This window comes from Physcomitrium patens, chromosome 14 (genome assembly GCF_059467195.1).
Source record: "Physcomitrium patens ecotype Gransden chromosome 14, ASM5946719v1, whole genome shotgun sequence".
Classification (NCBI taxonomy): Eukaryota; Viridiplantae; Streptophyta; class Bryopsida; order Funariales; family Funariaceae; genus Physcomitrium; species Physcomitrium patens.
Genome location: NC_143423.1, coordinates 4,903,848 through 4,929,065, shown reverse-complemented (window position 1 = coordinate 4,929,065; position 25,218 = coordinate 4,903,848). Strand labels below are relative to the sequence as shown.

Genomic DNA, 25,218 nt, shown 5'->3' with positions numbered 1-25,218 from the left:
AGTAGTCCTGGCCAAATTTTAATTGTTAGAAAAATGGTGCCTCTGATCAACTCAGAGGTAGGAAACTCTAGCTGGTTTTCTAAAAATGAAACAATTATGAAAAAATCAAACAAAATCAGAAAATCGAAACAAACGCATGGAAATAGAACTGGTCAAACATGGTCCAAATACCATTACTGAATTCCAATCAAATAGCAAAGCCTGAGGAATAAAATTAAGCAAACTGTCAAACGATTTAACGAATTGCAACAAAATTTGATTCTCAAAGTTAAACCCCTCAAAGTGATAATTACGCTCTGTATCAGGATTGAAAGATCACTTACCGTCAACCACCAAACGAATTCCCTCAGCAGTGTTCTAATCAAGAGACAACAAATGATTACCACTGTGTGGCGTCAAGCTGATTCACCACAGCGTCTAACAATGAGCTTCCTGTAACCGTAATGTAAAACCACTTCGAACTACCTTCCATGACTTCAACTATTTCACTAATATCAAATTTAGAGAAGCAACTGGTGCTTGCTTTAAATTTAAACCAAAGAATTGAGTAATGGATTATGACCTAACCAACCTGTAGGAGACACCCGCTCTCATAGAACTCACGATCCTCAACTCTGACCGTAGGAAATCTTTTTTTATCGCCTTAGCTTTCCTCGTATGTGCTCTCAAATTGTGGGGTAATATCCTGGCCTAACCGTCAAAACTATGTTGGTGGCTGGAACAAGGGATGGGTTGTCAAGGCTAAGTTGCGGCAGCTACATGCTCCCTGCTTTGCTCTTCAGCATCACCATCGACAGCAATATGATCTTGCTCAGTGGGTACATCTACTTCACCGCTGTGTTGTACGTTATCTCCATATTCTTGCTCTTGACCATCTTCCTTTGGTATCTCAGTTTGGGCTCCATGAACCCAGTTGTTCCTCTTTTGTACTCTTGCAATAATATCTTTAGTGGCAGCTAACCGGGGATCATCTTCAGGAACTTTCCTTGACTGCATAGGACACCATGTCATGAAAATAATTAGTAAATTTATCATTTCCACATGAAAAATCACGGCTACACGAACGGATTCGCTAAAACTACATCCTGAGATTATAAAGAATGAGAACATTAAAAAGATGAAACCACAGTGAGGAAGGACTTGGAAATGTAGCAAAGAAATATACAAAAAGCAAGGTGTTGAGGCTGACATGCAAGCCATTGCTATAGGAGGTAATAGACTTGATGGAGGGTCGTAAATTGCGCTTATGCATCATATCCCAAATTGTATTTGCAGTAGAAAAGTCTCCTACCTGCAACATTTATATGACCTGGAATCAGACCTCCAGCATACAAACAAACTGACTACCTGGCTTTCATTAGAAAACCACACACTATCATTATAAAAAATATCAAACACCGTAGATGTACCATATCCAATGAAGCCAGGAAGAGGAAGTTGGATCCAATAGCCGTGTTCAAGAAGAATCCCTTTTCATCCATTCGATCCTGGGAATAGAAAAAACAGACACACAAGAAGTCAGGGTCAAATCCTAACCAAAGAGCAAGTGTTCTACGGAACAAAATAGTGCTTCATTTTGCTACAACAGCTAGACAAACGCACCAGAAGCTTTCTGGCAGCTGCCATGTTGGCCGGGGTCCGCTGTTGGAGGCACCTTTCTATCAATGTCTGCATCAGTCAAATGGGCGAATTAAGAAACACTCGCTAAATTGATTGAAGCTGAACAAAACATCTTTCAACAACTACATGAAAAGTCTAAAAATAGGATATATGGAGTTAATCGAGGAAAATCAATTTCCGACAATTTTGTGAATAGTTGAAAAAATAAAAGTTATGGGATTAATCCAAGAAATTTCACTTACAACAAAAAGACTTAATGACGGATTCTTGCCAGAATCAATGTACTCATTCATAACTTGAACAGCTTTCTCCATTTGACCACGCCCAATGTAAGCCCTTCAAAAGAAAATTCACCACATAGTGTTAGTTCCACGAGTGATACAAGGACAACCAAATAGGAGAGGAGATGATATGTACTCATTCGTTATTGAATTAAAATATTCCTCTCAGAACTCCTCAAGGGTCGAACTTACTTGACAAGTTCAGCTATACAGGTAGCATCGACTTGATGTTTATCATTCTTAAGCATTTCAATAATCCTCTCCACTGCCTGTAGCCAACCACAAAATGTATCAATAAGTTGCTGGTTATGGCACTTCGATTCATATTAAAAAAAAATGTAGTAGAAAGGCCACACCATGTATACATAAGCTCTGAACTGCAATTTCACCCTCAAACGCCCAGTCATCGGATATCCAGTGTACTAGAAGATCAATCTGGTTACAAGGAGAATTTGATATAAAAAGATTCACTTATAAAAGTGAAAATAATCTTGCAAGTATCTCAAATTTGGACGGCGATTTAATAGAAAATCACAAGATAAAATGCCACTAATTCCATTAAATTTTCGATTTGTACTATCCACCAACCTCAATGTTTCCCAACGCTCCACAAGCCCGCAGTGCAGAGTAATAGACATTGAGTCGACGATTGACATAACTTCGGGTAGGCTGAAGACCTCCTCCCGTCACAAGATTTGCCAGCTCTTCCTCGAAATCATCTCGACCTTCTCCATCACCTGCCACTGCGTCGGCACCCTTTGACTTCTCCAGAAGTTCAAATATCTGTAAAATGAGCGCGCATCACTGTCAGCGGGCGCAGTATACGTGAAACAAATGATAAGATGATGTTACAATAGAATCAGACTGAACCTTTTGAAGGAGATATCAGGGGAACAACATCATAAAATATCATGCTGACCTTCTGAAATGTCGTTTGATTGATGGGGCGGCTGTTCTTATGAGCTTGAATAAGCGCAGCATAGCATGAGCTGTTTAGGGTCAAGCCATATGCTGCCATCCTCTGCACCACACCATAACTGCAGGACAAATTACAGAGTCTAAACGGAGCCACTTCTAAAGATACTTAACAATAAATTGATTGTGGTTGCAGACCATGAGCCTTTTTGTATTCACGAGGGTTAATATTACGCTAACATGAAGGAAGAAATGTACCAGGGGAGCAAGAGAGGGAGAAAAAACCTTCGTATTACTAAATTTTTAACACACAATCAGAAGAACGATCCGGGAAGATAGCTTGATGTACTTGTAAGAAAGCAGGGTAAATAGACATACGCTTCTTCTACCCGACCAGCTGTGCCGCACGCATTCAACAAAGCAAGGAAAGTGCGATCGGTTGGCTTGATCCCAGTTGCTTCCATCTCTGCTGCCACCTGATAACGCCAATCATGATAATGGAGCAAATTTTAACGAAAAGGAATAATGGCAAGGGTAACATCTGAACTTCAAAATGACCTTCATTCCAAGTCCTTAATCAAATCTCCAACATGATCATTTCAGCAATGCAGCGACAGGATGCACTTCCCTATCTGCAAAGACAATATAGTCATTTAAATAAACCTTCAAAATCACTTCGTATAAGCAAACCTGAAAAGCACGTTCAATTTGGTTGGCTTGTCCACATGTTGAGATAATACAGTTGTAGAGCACAATCTGAACAGAGCCACAAATTTTGCTCGAACAGTCAGAACATCGGTGTCCATAAATTACCTCGTCACATCTGTATATGCAGATCCTAGAAAAATTATGAATACCCCAAAAAAATTATGAATAATGTGTGTGTGTGTGTGAGAGAGAGAGAGAGAGAGAGAGAGAGTTTTTGTAGGTGAAAGGGGGAGGGAGATGATGGTGTATATATATATATATATATTGTAAGCCTGCACTTACATCAGGTTGAAGACCCATGGCTTTCATTTCATCAAAAAAATAAACAGCATCCTGCAGTCTTTGACTTTTCATGCAACCAGTGATTAGAGTGTGGAAAGTGTTGCGGATTGGCCGTACTCCATCCAGTTGCATATCTTCATACACATCCCGCATCAAGTACGACCTGCAGGTACTTAACAAGTGAGAACGACCTAATCAGTTTATGTCAGCAGACGTGGAGGAGATTGTACTAGAATGCAGGATTTAAATAAATAAGAAAAAATAAACAGTTAAAAGATGCGACAATTACCGCTTGCTATAATTCAGTTCGTCTAGGACCTTGTTATATTCATAGATGCTGTTAGCATAGTTACGCATTGCATGAACCGCTGCATTCTGACCGGTAGAGTAACACCGGACACCGAAAGCCGCTTGATCATCCCTGTTTATAGGTATTCACATAATTTCTAGATTCAGCAACGTGAAAAAGCAACGTTCTGATTCCTAAACGTGCAAAAATGAAACAGAACGACGCAGAAGACAATGAATCCTAAAGCCTCACAGGCATTTTATTGGCATGAAAGTGTCTGGTGCACAACGGTGGCTACACGGCAAAGAATCAATTGAATTTTTTCTGACGATCTGCAGGCCTTTCAAACCTGTGAAATGCTGCACACGCTGGAGAACCCGAAGTGGCTAACTGCAAAATGTAAATAATACTCACATCAGCATGAAGAGTGAAAAGCATGCCATTGCGGCGATGACTCACAATAGATACTGAAGCTGAATGTAATCGTGTGGAAGCTCTATCTATTTTCAGCAAAATATGAAATAGAAACTTAATTTTCATGCCCCTTCTCCACACATACACCTAATAACTAAAGAGAGAGAGAGTTAAAAGTTAAAAAAGGAAGGGAAAGGAGGAGTTGGAGGAGAATCAGAACCCGGAAAACAGAATCTGAACCTCATAGAGAATTCCATAAGAAAAACCTTACACCCACCACCAAAAGCCCTGAACCCTAAAATCCTAAATCTGACAATAGTGAGTAAGTAACAACACTACAAATCCCAAAAAGCCTGAAATGGACGAATCCCAACAGGAAATTCCGAATCCACTTATTCTTGAAGAAATCCATCTCCCGATCACCAGAGGCCAAACAACACCGGTAAGACAACCTGACGTCGCTAAATGCACTCGAAGTTTCTAACCACCAAATGCAACTGCGATCTATCCCTGTAAAATGCCAAAACATACCTCCTCAGTAGCTGCAAAGCTCCCTAGTCCATGTGAAGGCCCACGATAAGTCGCAACACGCGCTAGGCGCTGCACCACCGCCCGCCTCATGTCTCCCGGACTAGTTCTTCTCGACCTCACTCAATGATCGAAATTGATGCAAAAACGCTGGAGAAGGCTGCGCCGAACACAAAAACTCTTCTAACCTCGACAAGGCAAGCAGTGCAAACAAGCGCAGGAGTCAAGAGTCCCAACAGACATGTGAACGAATGTATATACTTGTCTGGATGAACAAACCAGGGTTTAAGGCCAGGGATGCCGACGTAGACCCTCTTCAACTGTGCGTGTGTTGGTGCAGTTTTCTACGATTGATTCATGATTTCGGCAAAGAATCGTAGCGGCCAAGAGTTTTGAGCTTGAAACCCAGTTGATATGATGGACTCTTCTCATTCCAAAACTCTATTTCAAGGATTGTACTTATTTGATTGAAATTCATGCGATCAGTTTCGTTGAGATCTTGCACCAGCTCGCTATGGCATCTACACGCCTTCGGTGCTTGAAGCAGCTGCGATCACATTATAACGTTGCTTCTTATTCTTCAGGGTCTGCCAGGTTCCGAAACTCGCACGGTAAGGATTTGTGAATCTTCTGTTTCAGTTCCAGTTAAAGAGATTCTTTCACTACTTTGGAATTGGAACACGACCTAATCCTTGATGAAGTTGATTAGGGCTGCCTATTTTATTCCTTGAACCACGATATGGACCTTGGATTTTGACGATCACAGTGTAGAATTGGGATGTTATGGCTATTCATGTGAAGTATTTGTTGGGGCTTTGAATTTGAAATTTGAATGTACGTTCTCTTGCGTACATTTATCCTCTTGCCACTTATCTTTTATCCTTACAGAAATGGTCGAATTGTGCTTGCCTTGAGAGCAACCTTTCTCAAACTTCATACAAGTGAAGTATTCGTTTTGTGTATTGACTAAACGACCATTTCATACAGAGATATCCAGGAAAGTCTGTTTCATTATGTCTTTGTCGTAATATCAGGTAATCGGAACTAGTGAATTGTAAAATTTTGGTACAAGTTTGGTTTGAATGGCAAGTTTGTGATTTTATTCTTTGCAGGGACTCAAACTCGGAAAGCCGATGACCAAGGGCCTAGAGATTGGTTAGATCGAACTTCAGGTCGTTCATTGCCACGTAGGGTGCAAAGTGGACATGATACACATGAGAAAAGAAAGAGTGTATCGCCAACAAGTGGCGTAAAGAACGAGTATAATAATTCTAATTCGTATGAGAGTAAGTGTTGAAATAACCTCGCAGATATATCTGGAATTATTTGATGGAAAGTCTCACAAGCTTCAAACCTTGAGAGGGTTGCTTAATTGACATGTTTTATTGCTTTTTCAGGGGCCAAGTCTTGGAATCCTGAGTACCAGGACCCTCCTGATCGGTCCAGTTCGAATTCAAGTCGTACAGTGCTGCACAGAACGCAAAGTGGACACAATTCACGTGAGAGGACTACGTCTTCGTCATTGATTATTGGTGACAAGCGCCAAAAGAACAGTACCACTTTGAGTGAAAGTAAGCACCGTAAATTCTTACAGAACAAGAGGGCTAAAGCAACCAGTCAGTTAGCTTCGTTCAGTTGAAGCCACTCGTACATTGCGCCTTTCATGATGGGTTCAAATTGGACACTGGCATCAATATATTTGGCTATATCTATAAAGAGGAATGTATGATGCCTTTTGCAGGTGAATCAGAGCCGGTGCCCTTTATGACTGAAGATTTTTGTGATCACCGGGCCATGCAGATTGTGTTTTTAGGCACCTCATCATCCATGCCTACCTTGAGTCGGAACACGTCCTCCATAGCACTGCGCTTAGGTCAGTCTTGATTTAACTTTCTTGGTAACTTCCTTATTGATATCCTCAGAGTTTGTTTTATTTCTCACCAGTTTCATGTGTGGAATGCTGAATTGTAACAAATTTCCGAAAAATATTCTCATTGAGGCATTTGTTAAATTTTGTCACAGGCTTCTTCCTTTTTACTTGTTATGTGAACAGCTGCTTTCCAGCCTTTGACAGATTTGATATTGTCCTGGTTTCTAATTTTCCTGTTACTGGTTTTGTACCTTGCTTTCTTAGATGATTGTTGGCAGTATAAGTTTAATGAGTATGGTTCGTTGTTGGTTATCAGATGGCACGATATACATGTTTGATTGTGGAGAAGGTGTGCAGCGACAATTGCACCGTACCCCGTTTCGGCATCGAACAATCGACAATATTTTCATCACCCACATGCATGGCGACCATGTATCCATAAGTGTGATACACAAGTTTGTGCGATCATGTCTTAGATGTACAGCATGTGAAAATTTTAGCTGTTAATTCTTTTAATCAAGTATTAAAAGGGGTGTCATATAGTTTTCGTATTCCAAGTTGCTCCTTAATCCAAGGATTCGTCTCGTTTCTCCAGATATTCGGACTCCCAGGTGTGCACTGATCCCTTGACTTTCAAAAGTATTTTTCGACTATTGAAATTATCCTGTGTCTAAGCCTTTGATAGCCCGTAAGTTCCATAATTAGGAAGTCTAGATAATGGGATTCTGTTTTGTGTAAATTTTTTGGATGATGTGATTTTTATATCCTGTGATGTAAACTCCATAAATATCTCTACTTTTTTATGATTTGGGATATCCACTCGAGCCATGAGAAATTAGTAATTTATTTTGTGCATATTTTGTAGGAAGGCCTTCTGTGCATGATAGGTATGACAGCACCATCAACCCGGGAGCCCATTGAGATTTTTGGTCCCCCAGGTTTAAGGCAATGGATTCGAACTACTTTAAAATTGGCCCATGCCCGTGTGCCCATCAAGTATACCGTTCACGAGCTTGTGCTACAAGAGGTGACATTGCGTGAACAAATGTGATGTTTCAATTGGAGAATCTGATTTATTGATGGTCATCTATGTGAATGCAAAGAGACTTTTTACCGTTTTTTTCTGATTGTACTCTTCCTGCTTCCGATGCATTCTGATACCTGTTCGTGATATTATTTTTTCTATAACATATTTTCCCCTCTGCAGGGGAAACGAAAGAGAATCAATAATAAATGGAATGTAAATGATGAAATGCACGAGGATGAGCTACCTGGAAGAGATATCCTATGCTCTCAGGATGACGGCTTGTGGCGTGTGTAAGTTAGCTGCTGTGCATAAGACTTCAACTTGTTTGCAAAAAAATTGCTTTTAATCTTTGACAGGTAGAACTTAGTGCATACATCTTTAGCAGCTTTAGGCTTGCTAAATCATACCTAAATCTATGCACGTGTGGACAATGTTGCACTTCGTTTTCCTTTTCTTGTTAGTACCAATGTAAACGTTTTTGATGTCTAGTAATTCAGTTCTGAATGTTGAAGTCAAACGCATTGGACAATGTTTATGATAAACATACGTGAGTGGGAATGTATGTTTAGGTTTATGTACACGTTCATATTTTGAATATGAATATAATTTGTCTCATTCCTCAATAAATTCCTCTGTACCCTTCAGGCACGAAGACAAAAAGTACGTGGTTGTTGCAGGCTTGCTTAAGCACTCCATTCCTTGTTGGGGTTACGTTGTGGAGGAACAGCCTCGTACTGGCAGGTGCTCTTTGTCAAGGCTTTTGAAAACATTATCTCCCATACCTGTAGATCTCAGCTCTTGTTCAGTTGATACCAGCTAGAACCCTTTAGGCTACAGTCATGTTCATAGTTTGTTTGTCCGTTTACACTTGAGATATCATAAATTCGTAGTTGTATTCTGCATTTAGCGATCTATCATACATATCATGTTGATCATGGCTTCTACTGCATTAGGTTTGATGTACATCGAGCAAAGGAGCTCGGGGTTCTACCAGGCCCCATGTATGCGAAGTTACAGGAAGGGCATTCAGTCACACTTAAAGATGGCAGTACGGTAAGTTTGAGTTGGAAGTGTTTTGGAACCCGCCTTAAACCCGCGGCATCTTAAGTTTTTTAAAGCCCTTTATATTGCGTAGCAACGGAAGTCATTTTTATTGAAGCACATCCGCAATCCCTACCTATGTCTTTTTTCACCTCTGGAATTCATGGATGGAATACCAGTTATGTACGTAGTGTTATCGTATTTTTTCAGTTAAAGTTGATTCAAGTGCATTGTTATATGTCAGGTCAATCCATCTGACGTGCTTGGTCCTCCAAGGAAAGGCCGGAAAGCAGGTACATATTTTTATATAGGTCTGCCAATTTTGAGCTTTTCGCAACTCATTCATCCGTGCAAGAAATGCTGATGTTCGTCTCATTTAGTGTTGATATTCATCATATTATCATACTATCGCTTTTCAGTGATTCTTGGAGACACTAGTGACTCCCGGTCACTGCTTGTTGCTGCGAGAGGAGCTGATGTGCTGGTTCATGAGGCGACCGTTATTGAGCAAGAGTCGGACCTTGCTGCTCACCGCGGCCATTCCACAGCATGTATGTTTTATATTTCTGAATTTGCATTGCTGTATCGGTTGAATAACTCTGATTCGGTTTAATAACTTTTATTTCATTCAAGATTGTAACCATTGATTTTGTATTGATTTTTGCAGCTATGGCAGGAAAATTTGCTCGAATGATCGATGCAAAGTCTCTTGTGCTAACTCATTTTAGCGGCAAGTTGGAAGGTTCCTTATATGGTACCTCGGTAAGTTCCTTTCTCTTGAATTTCGTCTGTAAAGAAAAGATTCTGAGTTATCACAAGTATCACTTTACCACATCATGCACCTGAAGGTAGCTAAACAGAGGTGTTCAATTGTACAGGACAAGGGAACAATCCAAGATTTAGTATGGGCGGCCAAACGAACATTTGGGAAGCAGTCAGTAATGGCTGCCTATGACTTCGCAGCGGTCACTGTAGTCCATAACCAAGACCAGCCTGTGTCTAGTTCATGATTGTTGTAGACTGTTCTTAGGCTTCACAATTCCCAACAAGAGTTACCTCTGAAATTCCTAGAAGAATAGCTTGTTTTAGGCTGACTTCATTCTTTGTATCGACCACCTCGTGTGGATTCAACTATGTGAAGGCATTTGCAAAACGTGGAATCATTTTTTATTCTATTTTTTTGTCAAGCAGAAATAATAACCGAAAGTGGCATCATACTCCGCCGCCGCTGTGAGATGCATCGTAACGGTTGCTGAAATCTGTATGCATAGATTTCTGGGGTAGCAAGGTGCTTCACAAGAATGGATGAAAGGAGCATTTTCCAACAACCAACGACCTGCAGTCCTTGGTGAGTACCTTGTAGTAGGTCTTGTAAATGTCTTGTGCTAGGTTTCGCCAGTTTTACTGATCTCATCTCCCTCTGCCAAGTACTTAAGCTTGTGAAGTCATTTTAATTATTTTCAGCTTTAAGGGAAGCCCACCAGGGATAGCATGCATTTTTTGAATGCAAAGTTAGTTGGGGTAGTCTTGTCACATTTCGTTTCGCCTGTAGTCACTCATGGTGAAGTTCAGTTAAATTCAGTTTGCACAGTTTTATATGCATCTAATGTGGCTCACAGTACTCTTAAAGAATACTTGAGCCATAGAACCAGCTGCAGCATTAGTGTTGTGAAGGCCATTCCAGTGAATGTAAGATCCTGGATTTGAGCAAGCTTTTTAATGGACCAATTGCCCGTTCACAATTTCACTCTTTTGGCCTGAAGTTAAACACTCCCCCTCCTGCTCCCCAGCTGATCTTTATATAGTAATTTGATCTATGTGAATTCCACAATGCTTAACAAGGAGGATATTAATTATTTTATGAAGAGCTTGCAAAGAATAAAATAATTTAAGCAAATGCAGCAATTAAAGTTTTATTAGACATGATTTTTTTTTAACAACCCAATTTTGTAAATAAGATGTTTAAACTCAAATGGAAGGACTATGAAATTAACACAAAATGTTTAAATATTACAATAAATAAATAAATATATATGTATATTAAATTTTTTATTTGTAAACCTCTTGAAAGTCAAAACAATGATAGCAACAATAAATATTACTACATCATCCAAAACTATTTAAATGTATAATTAATAATAGAATATTGCTATTTCATATTTATAGTATATTAAAACAGAACATATCCACTCATTTAGAATGGCTGAATGCAAAGTTCATTTCATAAAAGGGACTGTTAAATAGACCCACTCTTGACGAAGAATATGATAATCATAATGAATGTGGTTGGTTTTTATTGGTTGCAGATCCAAGTGGAGAATCCAATAGGGGAGAAATGAATCTAGAGGTTTTTCTTTTTCTTTTCATAATGGGTGGGTCGATTTAATAAAAAACTTGGGTACATTTAACATTCCTCTTTATAAAAAAAAGTAATTTGTTGCTTATTTTTCCACCATGGCATAAAGAAGTAAACAACATTCCGAACACACTCTAAACCACCGTACCTATAGCTTCGGTGTTCCGAGCCTCGAACCGAGTCTACTGACACGTACGCCTGAAAATCCCAGACCTAAAATGGAACCCATCAAAACCCACACAGTGCGATTTTTTTGCTCTCTCGAATGTATTTTTTGCGTCGTAGGGTTGCGGTTTTCCTCGTAAGCACCGTGTTTGTCTAGGGTGATCCTTACCAGGTATCTTAATCGAACGATTTGCCACTTTCGCCCGGTTATAATGTGTAGTCATTCGGGCTGTCTTTGCATTTTGGTGTATAGTTCAGTTAGGTTTCTGATATGAATTGCTAAGGGCCATTTTTTACGCGTCTTAACCATCAATTTGTTGCTCGTTTTTCATGTTGGTTACGAATTCCAGCTTGCATCATGGCGATGCCAATCAAGCCTGGAAAGATCGGAGTGGAGGAGCCTGTTGAGAATGTCCACCGGATCCGAATCACCCTTTCCTCCAAGAATGTGAAGAATCTCGAGAAGGGTAAGCATGCACCACTAATTCCGAAAGTTTATTTTTTTATTTTTTTATTTTTTTTTATATCTTCGTTCAGTCTCACGAAGCTGCTAGGGTAGAAGCTTATGAGTACGTGGGGTGTGTATATTATTATCGTAAATCACTAGTTAGACTAATGCTAGAGATGAAGTTTTGATTTCATGGAGTCTGAGTCTGATTGGACGCCATTCCGCTTGGGAATGGCATTTGGTTTTCAGGGTTTGTGAAAGATTCCCGTAGTTGTACTTCGTAATGTTATGTGTAATACTCAGCTTTATGTCAACGTTGGCCTTAATGACGCAGTGTGCGCTGACTTGATCAAGGGCGCCAAGGACAAGAGACTCAAAGTGAAGGGCCCAGTGCGTATGCCTACCAAGGTGTTGCACATCACCACCCGGAAGTCTCCTTGTGGAGAAGGTGTGCTTTATTCCTGACTAATCTCTTCCCGCAGGTCATGTTTTTGAGCAATTGTGTAGAATTTTTCTGGAAAGTTTACGGTTGACCTTCAAATCATTTGTGAATTTATTATTTCGAGGTTTAGAAGTTTCTGCAAATACGGAGAAGGAATTGAAATCCTTGAAAATCAATTTCTTTTCGATGAGTCCTTTCAAATGCTAGGTCTCTGTCATTCTCATTCAAAAAAGTACTGAAATTCATATCCTTTATGCGGTGTTCTCTCAGGTACCAACACCTGGGACAGATTTGAGTTGCGTGTGCACAAGCGTGTGATCGATTTGCACAGTCCCTCCGAGGTGGTCAAGCAGATCACTTCCATCACCATTGAACCTGGTGTTGAGGTCGAGGTTACCATTGCTGATGTTTAAGCCAGTATCGCATTGTAACATTTCGGTTGCCTTGTCCATACGAATGTCCCAGCATTGAACTCGTAGGAGCACAGTTTTTTTTTAAATGTGCAAATTTTATTAAAGCTATTCCCAATTGCTGCCTGTTACATGGATGCTTTGTCTTGCCGCACACAATCGGTTGTTACATCGGATCTTATCCGCCCATGCCATTTGTTCTAAATCTTTTGCTGAGACGTTGTCTACTGTGATACGGGCGTTGTAAGTCATGCTTACCTGCATTCGGTCTTTTTGTATGAGTTTTAATTGGCAACATCATGTTGCAAATGGTGCCTTGTAATGAGAGTCGCAGCAACTTCAACCACATAATGCAGATGAGGGAACAGGAAGTGATCATTGGATTTCTCAACGGAACAACTTATTCGTGTTTTTCTTGGAAAATTATCAATGAAGTGCTGTAAATGTATCAAGAGTAGACTCATCAAACGAAGCTTCCCTGTAAGCTAGATTCAAGAACTGCTCCGCACAGAATGTTCTTCTGTTGATAGTCAATCAAATCCTCTAGTTAACAACAGAATATCAACGACATTCGTAGCTAGCTGTAAGACACGAGGTTCCTGACCTCTTTTCAAGGTTTTTGTGACTAACAATCCAGTAGTCTTCAGGGTTATTAAAATGCACAGATTGGAATCTTGAGGTTGTAACTGAGTTGCCACACACCTCATGTTGTTTCGTGAGATTGTAGTTATAAATTCACTTCGCTGTGGGATTTATGAAGGAGCAGGGTAGGCCCTTGTTGCCAAGTCAACACAGTCATAAACCGTCTTTACGATGCGTAGATTAATTGCTATCACATCTTCACTTTCGTAACTCAGAGTTACAGGAGCATTGGCTGCTGTTGCACTAAATCAATTCGATAGATATGCCTACATGGATCAATACTTTTGTGTATGTGAACGTTTACAGTTCTGCATTATTAATTATCTAAAGAAATCTGAATCATCTGTGCTCTAACAACAGCTATTTACGAAATTGTTTTGTTGAAGGCGTACGGGTCTATCAGAACAGAAAGTTTAATACCGACTACCTTGTAGCACGGAGACTTCAGTGAAGATAGGGCTTCTGTAGCGCCGAAGTGCCTTCTTTGATTGTTTCGTAAATGCTGCTGCCAACTTTCACCTCCTGATCGTCACTTTTCTTGCCCAGTTTACCTGCATCCTCTCCAATGGTTGAGGTACTCCCAAAGAGGCATTTCAGCGTATCTCGGTGAATCTTATCATTGCAACAAAATGCCGATAAATGCCCCTCTCCCTTAAGTGCGTGAAGATGAACCAGGTCTGGGAGCTACAAGTTTGTGATGCAACATTTGTGGGTGTCAATAAACAGTATTGTACACATGTTGACTTTTGAATAATAGCATAAAGATATAGATGAGCACAACCATCTGAGAAATTGATGAAGACCACCCACCTGTCTCTTGATGATCTCTTGGAGACCTAGAGGCACCAGAACATCTTGATCACCATTGAAAATATGCAATGGGCCTTTATACCGATCTTGCACATCAGATAATTCAAAGCCCCAGTCGCTGGAGATTAGGAGCAAATCTTGAGCCAAGCCCTTGCCCTTCTGCTTAGCACTCATGATACTATCTCTGCAGTGTAACCAAGTATTCAGACAATATCATTCCTCAGCAGAAAGCTCATGCATCCTCAAATACGGAGGCATAGAATCCTAGCAATACAGAGACCTTTACGCAAATTCAAACTTCTGACCTCTCCATGATGTCCGCTGAATATTTTTGCAGATTCTGAGCATCGGGAGGAGATAGTCTGCTCTTTGCGTCTTCCACCCACTTGGTTCCCACGGTAGGTACAATAAAGTAGCGCACATATGCATACAGCATCCACTGCGGCACTTTCCGAATAATTGCATGCGTTTTTCTTGACCTCTCAGTTGTGCTTCCTATCAAAGTGTTCCTCTCTATTTCCGAAATGCCCTGCCAATCCAAGGACAGTTACGATTCTTCTGTGCATATTGAGATATCCACATCGAATTTTAAACGCATTCAATGTGCAGAACTAATGATAAGGCCCACACGTACTTTCCACGAGTAATTCCCGACAGGAGCCCACATTGCAATGCCAGCAATACGTTCCGGAATATAGCGAGCAGCTGCCCAGCAGTAAGCACCGCCACAGGAGTATCCCAGCAAGTATATCCTAGACCCAAGCTCCAGACAGTCAGCGACATGAGCTAAGTCTTTGGCAGCGGACTCAAACGTTTGCTTTGGGTTGAAGTCACTGAAGCCATATCCGGGCCTGTCGATGGCAACGAACCTCACTCCCATATCCTTTAGCAGAGATTCAGAGACACCTGCAAGGAGAACTCTTCAATTGGTGACTTACTTCTAAAAAGAAAGAGTGAAGTCCTGTGTACATACAGGAACGAAATCTTACTACAAGGTCATCTACAAAGAGTGTTGATCCAGAGACACGACCGAGACTGGCTGTTAAGGCACTCATGACAATGCAGTAATCACGTAACGACATTAAGCTGTAGTTGAAGAAGATATGTTGGAATTTCTTTCGTAAAATTGATACAGTAGGTAGCATACTGTTGAGCATAATAACACATTAAAGAGGATGTACAGTACAAACCATGGCATCTTAGGACTTACCAGGCATTCCAGCGACGCGAGAGGAGCCTAAACCATGCAACACTAGCAAGCTCCTCTTGGCAATGTCCTTACCCAGCCCTTGTTCTCTGTATGCAATGCGCCTCCCATCTGGAAGCCCCACGTATTTCACATCCTCGTCCATCTTTGCCGATGCCATAGTTGATGCTACATGCTCAACCAAGTCTTCGTTAGTCTCAAAATCCATTTCATCCAGGAATTGATTCACAGCACCGGTCATGCACAGAAGGATAGTTCACAGACTGCACACTGACTAGGAGCAAGTCACAAAATGAACAGTCTCTCTTCTGAGGATTTACACAGTGCAACAATGTATCACAAGCCTTTTCTTAATTTCGTAGGACACTAATCTTGAATCTAACGCCCATGTTGTATATCTCTTTGAGACGAACGAGATAAAAAACCGAGAATCAGTAGAACAAATTTCCCACCGCAAGGAAATCTAAAACGCACCGACCATGACGAGACCCAAGAAACAGCGAGTAACCCACGAAGATCTCCAATCGAGGAAAGAATTCTAGCCGCCATGCACCACAAATCAAAACCAAATTGCAAAAACATCGAAGATTGCTCTCCCAGCTCATCCACCGTGAGTCCCACATTGCTGCAACCAAAACCCAGCTCAATAAAGAGATGCACATCACAAGAAAAAAATTAGCAGCCAAGCTCACCACAATTGGCTGGCACCCACAACTCAAACGTCCTCGACCTCAAACGATTTGAGACAAACCACTGTCTAGAACTTGAAACGGGCAACTGCTACACCCTCAACTGACTAGCCACCGCCACCAGATGGGTCATGCTCATCACTTGAAATTGATCGAAAAGAAACCTCGGTCACTAGCACCGAAGGACAAACAGATGGGATCTCTCGCCCACCCAATCAAGGATGATTGTAAGGTACTGGTCTTGATTACGATATGAGTAGAAAATGGTCAAGTACTGTTGTGGGGGCACTCAGTTCTCAAGAGAGCGACATTACTTGGAGATTGAATCGGCTTCTCGACAGTAATTTCTTCTTGTACATTGTTCTTGCCACATGTCCATGATGAGTTTCAATCCTTAGCTGACACGTAAAGCAGTTGGATTCGGAAAGCTTTTCAATCACAGAATGCTTTGTGAAATGGAAGCTGTTTAACTGTTTCGAACGACGGAGAAATCGTGCAATCGACCCTGCATTCGCCTTTGTAATTAAGCGACGAAACTTCCACCTGTTAGTTTCATCCAGAGAAACCCCTGGTGCTTCTGCCCTTGGGGTCTTCTACCTTGGGCGAAAGCTTCGAACAATACTCGACCATGCAACTGGATTAGGCTCAAACTTCAGTGCAAGCTTCCATTCTGAAATTGTGGCGCACATCGAAGCAATTGTTGAGTCTGGGGAATTGTAATTTGTTGCAAGAGCTTCAATTAGAGTGCCTAGTAAAGTAAAGCCACGGCTACTTCTGAAAACTAGATTCGACAAAATCGCTGTGACGTTAACAGGGGTTGTTGATGGAATAGACGACAGTGGGCATAAAGGCCGATACAGAGTGGGGCTGGCGCGTACATCATGTTACCATTTTAGTTCAAGAATTTTCCTTGTGCATGCATTGTTCAGTTTCACAACGTGGGTATCAGCCTTTCACAATGTTCATCGATGGAGATCCAGCAAATAATAACCCATCATCGCTATCTCAAAGCCTACTGACAAATCTGTATTCAGTTATTAAATGTATGAACCTGACGGTGCTGAAAGGCCCTGATAGACACGCAACCAGATGTTTCATACTGCACCGGAGGGTGAGAGCTAGAATTTATGGCCACGGCCGTCGCATTCAACTTTATAACGCATCGTTTTGGTGATCTATGCCATTCTGATCCAGAGATGCAGTCCAGATGCACTGGGATATAAATTCCCGCATCATCTCCTCCACAACACATCCTAAGTAAGCCCAGAAGCGACTAATAACCCCGAAGTGACTGTACACATTATTCCATCAAAACAACTGCTTTTGTGTTGATGGAATGTTGTGCAATGTCAAATGACTATAAGCCTAGAAGTGACGAATAACCCCATTTGACATTACAGATTATTCCATCAACAGAAAAAACAATCCCGAAGCCGTCGAATCAGCACAATTAAACTCGGATTTCTCTTCGTCATTCTGTCATTCAGCCACTAGACGAATTTCTTTACGAAGTCATTGCATGCATGATGGCAGATTGGCTCCTACTCGAAGAGTGCGCGTGAGAAAATTAGCCTACAATTTGTGAGCTACCATCACGTCCTGTTGTAAAGAATGTATGAACAGTGGCCGCGTCACACACTTCAGTGTAGGAGTCGGTCGACCTTTTCGATGGATTCCGGCTCAGGAATCCTTTGGCTCCTTGATAGCTTTCATTTTTGTCCTGTTGCTGCTGCAACCTCCCCTAGTTCAAACCTTCCCGTTCTCCGCTCATCCCACCGCGGTATTCTAGCTTCTTTGGCGAATGTTTAGATGGAACTAAGAATACTTTCATTCAGTCTTTTTTTACGCACATCCAGTGTGGCATGGGCTGCTGACTCTAATCTCAGACCGTGTCTCTATTTTTCTACTTTCGTAAACTCAGAACCCTCGCAGATACTCAGCTGAAGGATCTAGGCACATGCCAGGTAGGCAACAATGAACGAAAGCTTTTCAGCGCGTGAATTAAGCAACCGTCTGACAGGTAGCAACTACCTGTCAGGTTAAATGGAGTATGGTGTATTATCAGTACAATGAGTGGATGTGAGTTTGGGTGATACCTTGTTTTATTTTTATCGAAGTAGAAGTGAAGTTTACCTCGTGACAGCTTTGTCAAGGGGTGGGGACGCCAGATGATAGCTGTCATTCGTGGACGTCAAAAACAGCCCTCTAAATCAAACAATTGTATTTTTTTGACATTGTTACAGTTTCATGAAATCCAGGTAAGCTTTATTGATTTGCGGTTGCCCCTGGTGAGACACTACCTCGAAGGTGTATGTGAAACTAATACATTTTTCCACCTCATCGCAATACTTCCAATTGATAAAGTAATTTTATGATTTCGTTATTTTTCTTATTAAATTTTTCATCAAAATACTCATCGAACTTAACAGGTGAGGAATAAAGTAGATGTTGTTTGACACTTAACAATCAACAAATGCTAGTGTTTTTTGAACAACTCTTATCGTAGAAACTCAAAACTTAGAAATCGGAAAACGATAACTGTAGGTAGTATTATACTTGTTTTTGAGTTTATAGATAAATTGGGGAGACTTTAAAAAATATGCATCACATTGATTGGCTGGGAGGGTAAAGAACAGATCCATTCAAACGATACGTTATCTTTCAAACCAACTGGGGCTTCAGAGCTTTGTAAAGCCGCACACATATTTCGAGAAGGACAAGTATATGATAAAAAATTGAAATGGAGATTCCTAATTCAACGGAGCTAGGCAGCAAGACGATCGTGATCGACATGAATATTCGATGCACACATTCAGGCATGAATTGTGTAAGATAACTTGAGCACGAGTAAGATTCATTGCCTTGCACACTCCTGCACATTTACTGTTGACAGAAATGATTTCCTCATTTTAACGTTCGTTTCTAGGACACCCTAAATTGCATCTTTCTAAGTCACAAACCTGCGAATAGAGAGGGATCTCGAAAGTAAGATTGGTTGATGAATAGTTTCGAATTCATTTTCTTCTGCAGGTTGGTTGTGATTCAGGGCGGAGGAATTTGCAACTGTCTCCATGAAGCTTGGCGAGAACATGTGTTGACCAACGACAAACCTCAACAAGGAAAAAGTTCGTAGTCGCAGGTGGTGAGAGACCTTCTCGAGCTTTGTAGGAGTTGTGTCGTTGGTGGACCCAATTGAATATTCCTCAATCAGGGCGGTATTAGGTTGTAGGATGAACATGCTCAGTTTGTCTAGCTAGTAAATCCCTATTGAACTTTGATAGTAGACAAGGATTGGGAGGCAAAAACTTAGTCTTCTGATGCAGGCGGTTGGAAGTCTTGCAGGAATCGGGCACAGGGAAGAGGTGAACGGGAGAATGAGATTGCAAGTGGCACCACTCCACCACGTGCATATTGGTATTTCAATGATCCTCGCACATTAACTACTTTCTAGGTAATTGGAAGGAAACGAATCATGCCATTTATGGCTTCTCATGGCCCCGGGAATCTGCTCACAGATTGGAGCTCGCAAGCAAGATTCTTAGTCGACGGACTACCAAATACATCCAGTCAGTTCTAAACCGTTTCCCTATCTCCTCTCACCCTCGCTTGTGGTGAATGAGTTCCGAGGACTTAGACGGGGGTGCATAAAAATTGGTAGAATCTAGTTTGCAACAGCAGCGGTGGAGCGGAAGGGAGTTGGGGGGTACAAAATCGCCGATTCCCGGCCTTGGATGCTAACGACAATTTTGTGGACTAAACAGGAGGGTCCACCAACGGCGAAGTTGCATTGCCGATTCCATCTCGGACTCGCTGTTGGCAGTTGTAAATGCTAGGAAAGTCTTGACCTTCACGATTCTGGCATTTTTCGGTCTGTCACGTAGGTACAGAGGATCCACGGAGGTCTTTGGGAATGTGTGACAAGGGTCCTATATAAAGGTTGTTGTAGGGCCTTAGTGGAGGAGATTCAGGTGCGTATAAGTTGATCATCCCAACAGCATGCGAGTCATTCCGCTCCGGTCTCAGTTCCCTTTGCAGTGCAGGTGCAGAGACGCTTAGAGTGTAGCATCCGGCTCCTCAACACGGAGAGTCTGTAACGATGGCTCCTTGCAACTTTGCAGCCATAACAGCAGGTGCGGAGTACTACTTCAATGACCCTTTGACGGGCGAGTGCACCCGACAGTCTAGTTACTTTGGTGGGAAGGCTTTCCTCTCTCAGGGCGTTGGCTATGCTGTCGTGTTGGGATTCGGCGCACTCTTTGCAGTTGTGACGTCCTTCCTGGTACGTACGCCCAAGTCGAGGAAGATTGTCCCTGAAGTTTGAATTTCGATCTGTACTGCTCAGTCACACCCAATAATCGCTTTACCATGAGTGTAACAAGAGTTGTTGATGTTGGTGGTGGTGGACATGCAGGTGTGGTTGGAGCAGCGTTTCGTCTACTCCAAACACAATTCGGAGTGGTTTAACACGGCTGGACGGAACATCAAGACAGGGCTGATCGCCAGTGTCATCGTGTCACAGGTATGGATCATGTGCACGAGGAATCGAATGTGTAATTGTGCCTTTGCAGTCTAGCAGTTCTCAAATTGCAACTGTGTTGTAATGAATTTTCGTGATTCTCCGTTGTGATGGTGGCCTGGGGTGGATGTGGTGCAGTGGACATGGGCTGCAACCATTTTACAGAGCTCCAACGTGGCGTGGCAGTACGGAGTTAGTGGGCCTTTCTGGTACGCTAGTGGCGCCACTGTGCAGGTGCTGTTGTTCGGTGTGTTGGCAATTGAAATCAAGAGGAAAGCGCCCGCTGCCCATACCATCTGCGAGATTGTTCGCGCTAGATGGGGAAAAACGGCGCATATCGTCTTTCTCTGCTTCTGTTTCGCCACCAACATCATCGTCACAGCTATGCTTCTTCTTGGAGGGTCTGCTGTTGTGAATGCTCTCACGGGAATGAACTTATATGCCGCAAGTTTCCTCATTCCTCTGGGAGTCGTTGTCTACACCCTGCACGGAGGTCTTAAGGCCACATTCTTGGCTAGCTACCTTCACTCCGTCGTTGGTAAGTTACTTTGCGATCCTTTCTCTTGACAATCGAAATTCGCAACATTGCGCTTCGGGTTTTTCTACGGCCGGTTGTGCTTCCTGGAGACATTGTTTACAATAAGGGTGGATTGTCTGCCTTCTTGCAGTGCACGTTGTGCTCGTGGTGTTCGTCTTCTTGGTATATGTGAAGAGTGACAAGCTTGGAACTCCCAAGGAAGTCTACAATAGGCTTTACTCCGTGTCGCATGATAGAGATTGCACTCCTCCTCTCAACTTCGACTCCCAGGCGTGTGGACCTGTCGCGGGCAATAATGGCGGATCCTACCTCACCATGCTTAGCACTGGAGGTTTGGTCTTTGGTATCATCAACATTGTTGGAAACTTCGGCACAGTGTTTGTGGACAATGTACACACCCAGATCCTCTGCTACTGAAGTTCTGTACTAGCTCTCATCGTGCCGCTTCGATCTATCTCAAACTATCTTCCAGTGAACTAATCAATTATGTTTGTGCCCTGTGTGTGAACAGGGGTACTGGATGAGTGCCATCGCTGCTCGCCCCACCTCTACACACAAGGGTTACCTGCTCGGAGGATTGGTGTGGTTTGCCGTGCCTTTTTCCCTGGCTACCTCTTTGGGTCTTGGATCACTGGCTCTTGGTCTGCCCCTCACGGCCGATGAGGCTAATCATGGTCTCGTTCCCCCTGCTACAGCTACGGCACTCATGGGCAAGAGCGGCGCCGTTCTTCTGCTTACCATGCTCTTCATGTAAATCCCCTGTTTCCTGCCCTCTGAAATTTTCCTTTCGACTAGCTCACGGTTATTTTTCATCATGGTAGCTTGATCCTTGTGGTTGTGAATTAGTTCCTGTTTGTTCCTCGACTTGTATTGAAATGAAGATGGTGTGTGCACACATGTAGGGCTGTGACTTCTGCAGGATCGTCAGAACTGATTGCATTCTCCTCCCTCTGCACTTACGACATCTACCGCACCTACATCAATCCCAAGGCCAATGGGAAGCAAATTCTGTGGGTGTCAAGGTTGCTCGTGTTGCTGTTCGGGTGCTTTATGGGCGTTCTGGCTATCGTGTTGAACAAGGCGGGGGTCTCCTTGGGCTGGATGTACTTAGCCATGGGAGTGTTTATCGGGTCAGCCGTCATTCCCGTGGCCTTCTTGCTCCTGTGGAGGAAAGCCAATGCCAAGGGTGCCATTGCCGGGTCTGTCATTGGAATGCTGGCGGGAGTTATCACATGGCTCACCGTGACCGAGGTGATGTACAAGCGCGTCAATCTGGACACCACGGGCAGGAACGCCCCCATGCTCGCGGGCAACTTGGTGTCCATTCTTACAGGAGGCGCCGTTCACGCCATCTTCAGCGTTATTTCTCCCCAGAACTATGACTGGAGCACCACCAAGCACATCACCATGGTTGAGCAAGACGCATCCGACGTTCCGGAGGAGGAGTACAACGAAGAGAAGCTGAAGAAGGCCAGGAGTTGGATTATCAGGTGGGGCATTGGCTTTACCATTCTGATTGTCATCATCTGGCCCCTCATGGCTCTACCTGCTAAGGTGTTTTCGGAGGGTTACTTCACGTTCTGGGCCGCCATCGCCATCATCTGGGGTACAGTAGGCTCTGCTGTGATCATCATCATGCCCATCGTCGAGAGCTGGGAAACAATCTACCTCATTATCTTGGGAATGATCTGTAGATCCCCGGCCAAGGTGCCCAAGCACATCAGTGACGAGAAGACAACTGCCGGTTAATTGGTAATCGCGACCTAGGCTTATTGTTTCCCGATTGTGAAGTTCAAAAGCCAAGCCGCAGGAGCGTGTGCAAAGGCTGTGAATGGAGGAGGTTTGTTGTCCCTTGTGTTTTATATTTTCAAGGTACCTTCTCGGACCCCTAGTGGTTGTACGCTCTCAAGGTGAACCTGGTTTGATTTGGCAACGAAGGATAGCGTGACTTGTCACAAGTTTGTGTAGAAGTACCATGGCATTGCTCCTGGAGCTTGTAGAGTAGCATCTGTACCAGAGGAAAATACCTAAACCAAAGGATTGTTCATACGATGCGCCACCTATCATTGCAAATTGATCGTTTGGGTCGCTGTGATTGTGCCATTTGCAAACGTGTTTAAGTCTTTCAATAAACTGGACGCATCATTCATGACATTCTTTGTTCCACTAAGTTACTTCTTCAGCGTTCAACCCAAACCAAGACCATCTAAAGCCTGTTTCTCTGGTGCCCAGAAAATAGATGCTGGTCATTGGTAAATTTGCATGCATTTGAAATTGCTGCTCATTCGTTTATTACAAGCGGAGCACTCGTGGCCTCTGGACAATTTCAATACTTAGATCTTATGCCCAGACTAGAACCATCACCAGTGAAAAATCTCCCAGAAGCTTGAATGAATATTGACATTCAAATAATCTGCGGAACAACTCGTTTAGGAATCTCAAACAGATGGTGCTCGAATGCTGCAAGTTTCTGGCCACTTAGCCTGAAATTTTCGATCGATTCTGTCTCGAACAAGTTGGTATATTTATATATTTTTTTGTTTTTATCGAGATATCATATTTGAGGCGTTGAACCAGCCGTAATGCTCCACTTCTAATCAACTCCAAAAAAGCCCCAAATTGCGTATTATTAACAGTATAAAAAACAAATACACATTTTTGTTTTCAAGCCAACTCTAGAGCTTGAGGATGAGTTAGGAGCAATAATCCTGACCTCTAGTTACCATGACATCCACTCCCAGTGCGAAGCGGCGAGTATCATGACTTCGTCGTCTCATCGGAGAAAGGCTAATCAATATCCGATCGATGAAAATACCGAGTAAGTTAAACACAAAATCACGTGGAGGAAATGGAAGTATTTGTGACCATCAAGAGCACCAAGAAATACGTAGATGCAAGAACCACCTACCTGAGAAACTCTACCCCCAAAAGATTTTTCTCCGAATGACAGTACTGTCCTCACAGCCAACCCCTATGAAATTCACACTTACCATCACTGACATCCAAGGCGGTTATTCTTCACCTCGACACCGACTCTACCCTCACCTGGACCCGATAAATCCAAACAAGCCAACTTGGGTTCCACATTCCGAGACAAGTCCCAACTCAGGGGATAATCAAAAATTTTAAAAGCACAGTTTTTATTCATCATCGAGAGAGGACAGCCCACGACGGACTACAAGTTGCAACAGCGTTCTTTTCGAAATGAAAATGAGTGAAACAAAGACTGGGCCGCAATGAAGCGCCGGAGGAGCTCTCACGTCTGTGATGAGCCTATCGTGCGCAGATCTTAGATCCATTGTGGCCAAGGGCAACTTGTGGTCCAATTCGTTCTGTGCTCTAGGATGTGCCTGGAGATCTATCTTGTGAAACTTGGTAAACGAGATTCTGAGATCTAGAACGGTGTGGGACTGATTTTTTGAGATTAGGGTTAGCTGGACCTAAGGTCTTAGTATCATGGAGGGCAAAATGTCTTACGCAGATGCTCTATGCAAGGGAATAGCCCGTGCCCCAGTGGTCCTTACATGCTCTGAAGGCGACAGGGGCCGTACACAAGCGATGCGGGACGAGGAAATTGAGCCTGAGGTTGTTGCGGCAGTCACGAGCATGGGGAAAAATGACAAGATTCACCAATTGCATGCAGTTCCAGGGGAAGTTCTCCCTGAGAGTTTTTCACGCAGCTGCACAGGGTTCCTCCTTTGTCATACTGTGCTAGAGGTCGAGGTGGACCAAGCCACTGTCAAGAAAGACAAGTACCTCCAAAAACACCCGATCGTGGCTTATTTCGTAGGAGGTAAGCAATCTCCATCGGTCATTCCAAGTTGGGTTGACTCATTGCAAAAGCAGGTGGGGGATTGGGTAGGAGCAAGCCGCAATCTAGGTTGCGGCTTCTTTCAAATCATGAGTTGCCAATCCACTACTAAAAAAATTCTTATGCTTACGCCCCATAAGTCCCAATAAAGAACTTGCATCCTTCAGTCTTGGACCCCTGGCTTCAATGCCACTTGGTCCACAGGCTTA

At 42.7% G+C, this 25,218-nt stretch overlaps 5 protein-coding genes across 7 annotated transcripts; 3 read left to right on the top strand and 2 right to left on the bottom strand.

Moving 5' to 3' along the window:
- Positions 1-214: 214 nt before the first annotated feature.
- Positions 215-5,259, bottom strand: LOC112290999 (pentatricopeptide repeat-containing protein At4g35850, mitochondrial). The gene is made up of 14 exons (XM_024537912.2): positions 5,041-5,259; positions 4,445-4,485; positions 4,096-4,227; positions 3,807-3,969; positions 3,507-3,572; positions 3,195-3,292; positions 2,821-2,938; positions 2,490-2,684; positions 2,094-2,170; positions 1,863-1,956; positions 1,603-1,668; positions 1,410-1,487; positions 1,190-1,291; positions 215-990 (listed from the first exon to the last, which is right to left on the bottom strand). The coding sequence occupies exons 1-14, from the start codon at positions 5,128-5,130 to the stop codon at positions 742-744; spliced, it is 1,569 nt and encodes a 522-aa protein (XP_024393680.1). The 5' UTR covers positions 5,131-5,259; the 3' UTR covers positions 215-741.
- A 108-nt stretch (positions 5,260-5,367) lies between these two features.
- Positions 5,368-10,150, top strand: LOC112290997 (uncharacterized). The gene is made up of 14 exons (XM_024537911.3): positions 5,368-5,648; positions 6,150-6,323; positions 6,435-6,608; positions 6,779-6,910; positions 7,224-7,339; positions 7,503-7,518; positions 7,777-7,934; positions 8,115-8,224; positions 8,580-8,675; positions 8,888-8,987; positions 9,220-9,268; positions 9,395-9,526; positions 9,643-9,737; positions 9,854-10,150. Exons 1-14 carry the CDS (start codon positions 5,552-5,554, stop codon positions 9,983-9,985), a joined length of 1,581 nt encoding a protein of 526 aa, XP_024393679.1. The 5' UTR covers positions 5,368-5,551; the 3' UTR covers positions 9,986-10,150.
- A 1,454-nt stretch (positions 10,151-11,604) lies between these two features.
- LOC112291002 (small ribosomal subunit protein uS10z/uS10x) lies at positions 11,605-12,927 on the top strand. Its single transcript, XM_024537917.3, has 4 exons — positions 11,605-11,668; positions 11,847-11,963; positions 12,279-12,392; positions 12,657-12,927. Exons 2-4 carry the CDS (start codon positions 11,855-11,857, stop codon positions 12,797-12,799), a joined length of 366 nt encoding a protein of 121 aa, XP_024393685.1. The 5' UTR covers positions 11,605-11,668; positions 11,847-11,854; the 3' UTR covers positions 12,800-12,927.
- Positions 12,928-13,594: 667 nt separating this feature from the next.
- On the bottom strand, positions 13,595-16,467 carry LOC112291000 (uncharacterized). 2 transcript variants are annotated; one of them, XM_024537913.3, is made up of 7 exons: positions 16,148-16,442; positions 15,930-15,993; positions 15,459-15,623; positions 14,883-15,154; positions 14,554-14,777; positions 14,249-14,432; positions 13,595-14,122 (listed from the first exon to the last, which is right to left on the bottom strand). In XM_024537913.3, exons 2-7 carry the CDS (start codon positions 15,934-15,936, stop codon positions 13,883-13,885), a joined length of 1,092 nt encoding a protein of 363 aa, XP_024393681.1. In that variant the 5' UTR covers positions 15,937-15,993; positions 16,148-16,442; the 3' UTR covers positions 13,595-13,882. The 2 variants fall into 2 exon arrangements, with proteins under 2 accessions (XP_024393681.1, XP_024393682.1); XM_024537914.3 differs by lacking the exon at positions 15,930-15,993 and having other exon boundaries at positions 16,148-16,467.
- Positions 16,468-19,112: 2,645 nt separating this feature from the next.
- Positions 19,113-23,352, top strand: LOC112291922 (urea-proton symporter DUR3). Of its 2 annotated transcripts, XM_090255668.1 has the most exons (9): positions 19,113-19,286; positions 19,487-19,558; positions 19,660-19,710; positions 19,906-20,423; positions 20,556-20,663; positions 20,799-21,198; positions 21,329-21,588; positions 21,710-21,948; positions 22,101-23,352. In XM_090255668.1, exons 4-9 carry the CDS (start codon positions 20,241-20,243, stop codon positions 22,945-22,947), a joined length of 2,037 nt encoding a protein of 678 aa, XP_090111794.1. In that variant the 5' UTR covers positions 19,113-19,286; positions 19,487-19,558; positions 19,660-19,710; positions 19,906-20,240; the 3' UTR covers positions 22,948-23,352. The 2 variants fall into 2 exon arrangements, with proteins under 2 accessions (XP_090111794.1, XP_024395693.1); XM_024539925.3 differs by lacking the exons at positions 19,113-19,286; positions 19,487-19,558; positions 19,660-19,710 and having other exon boundaries at positions 19,752-20,423.
- The last annotated feature ends 1,866 nt before the right edge of the window (positions 23,353-25,218 follow it).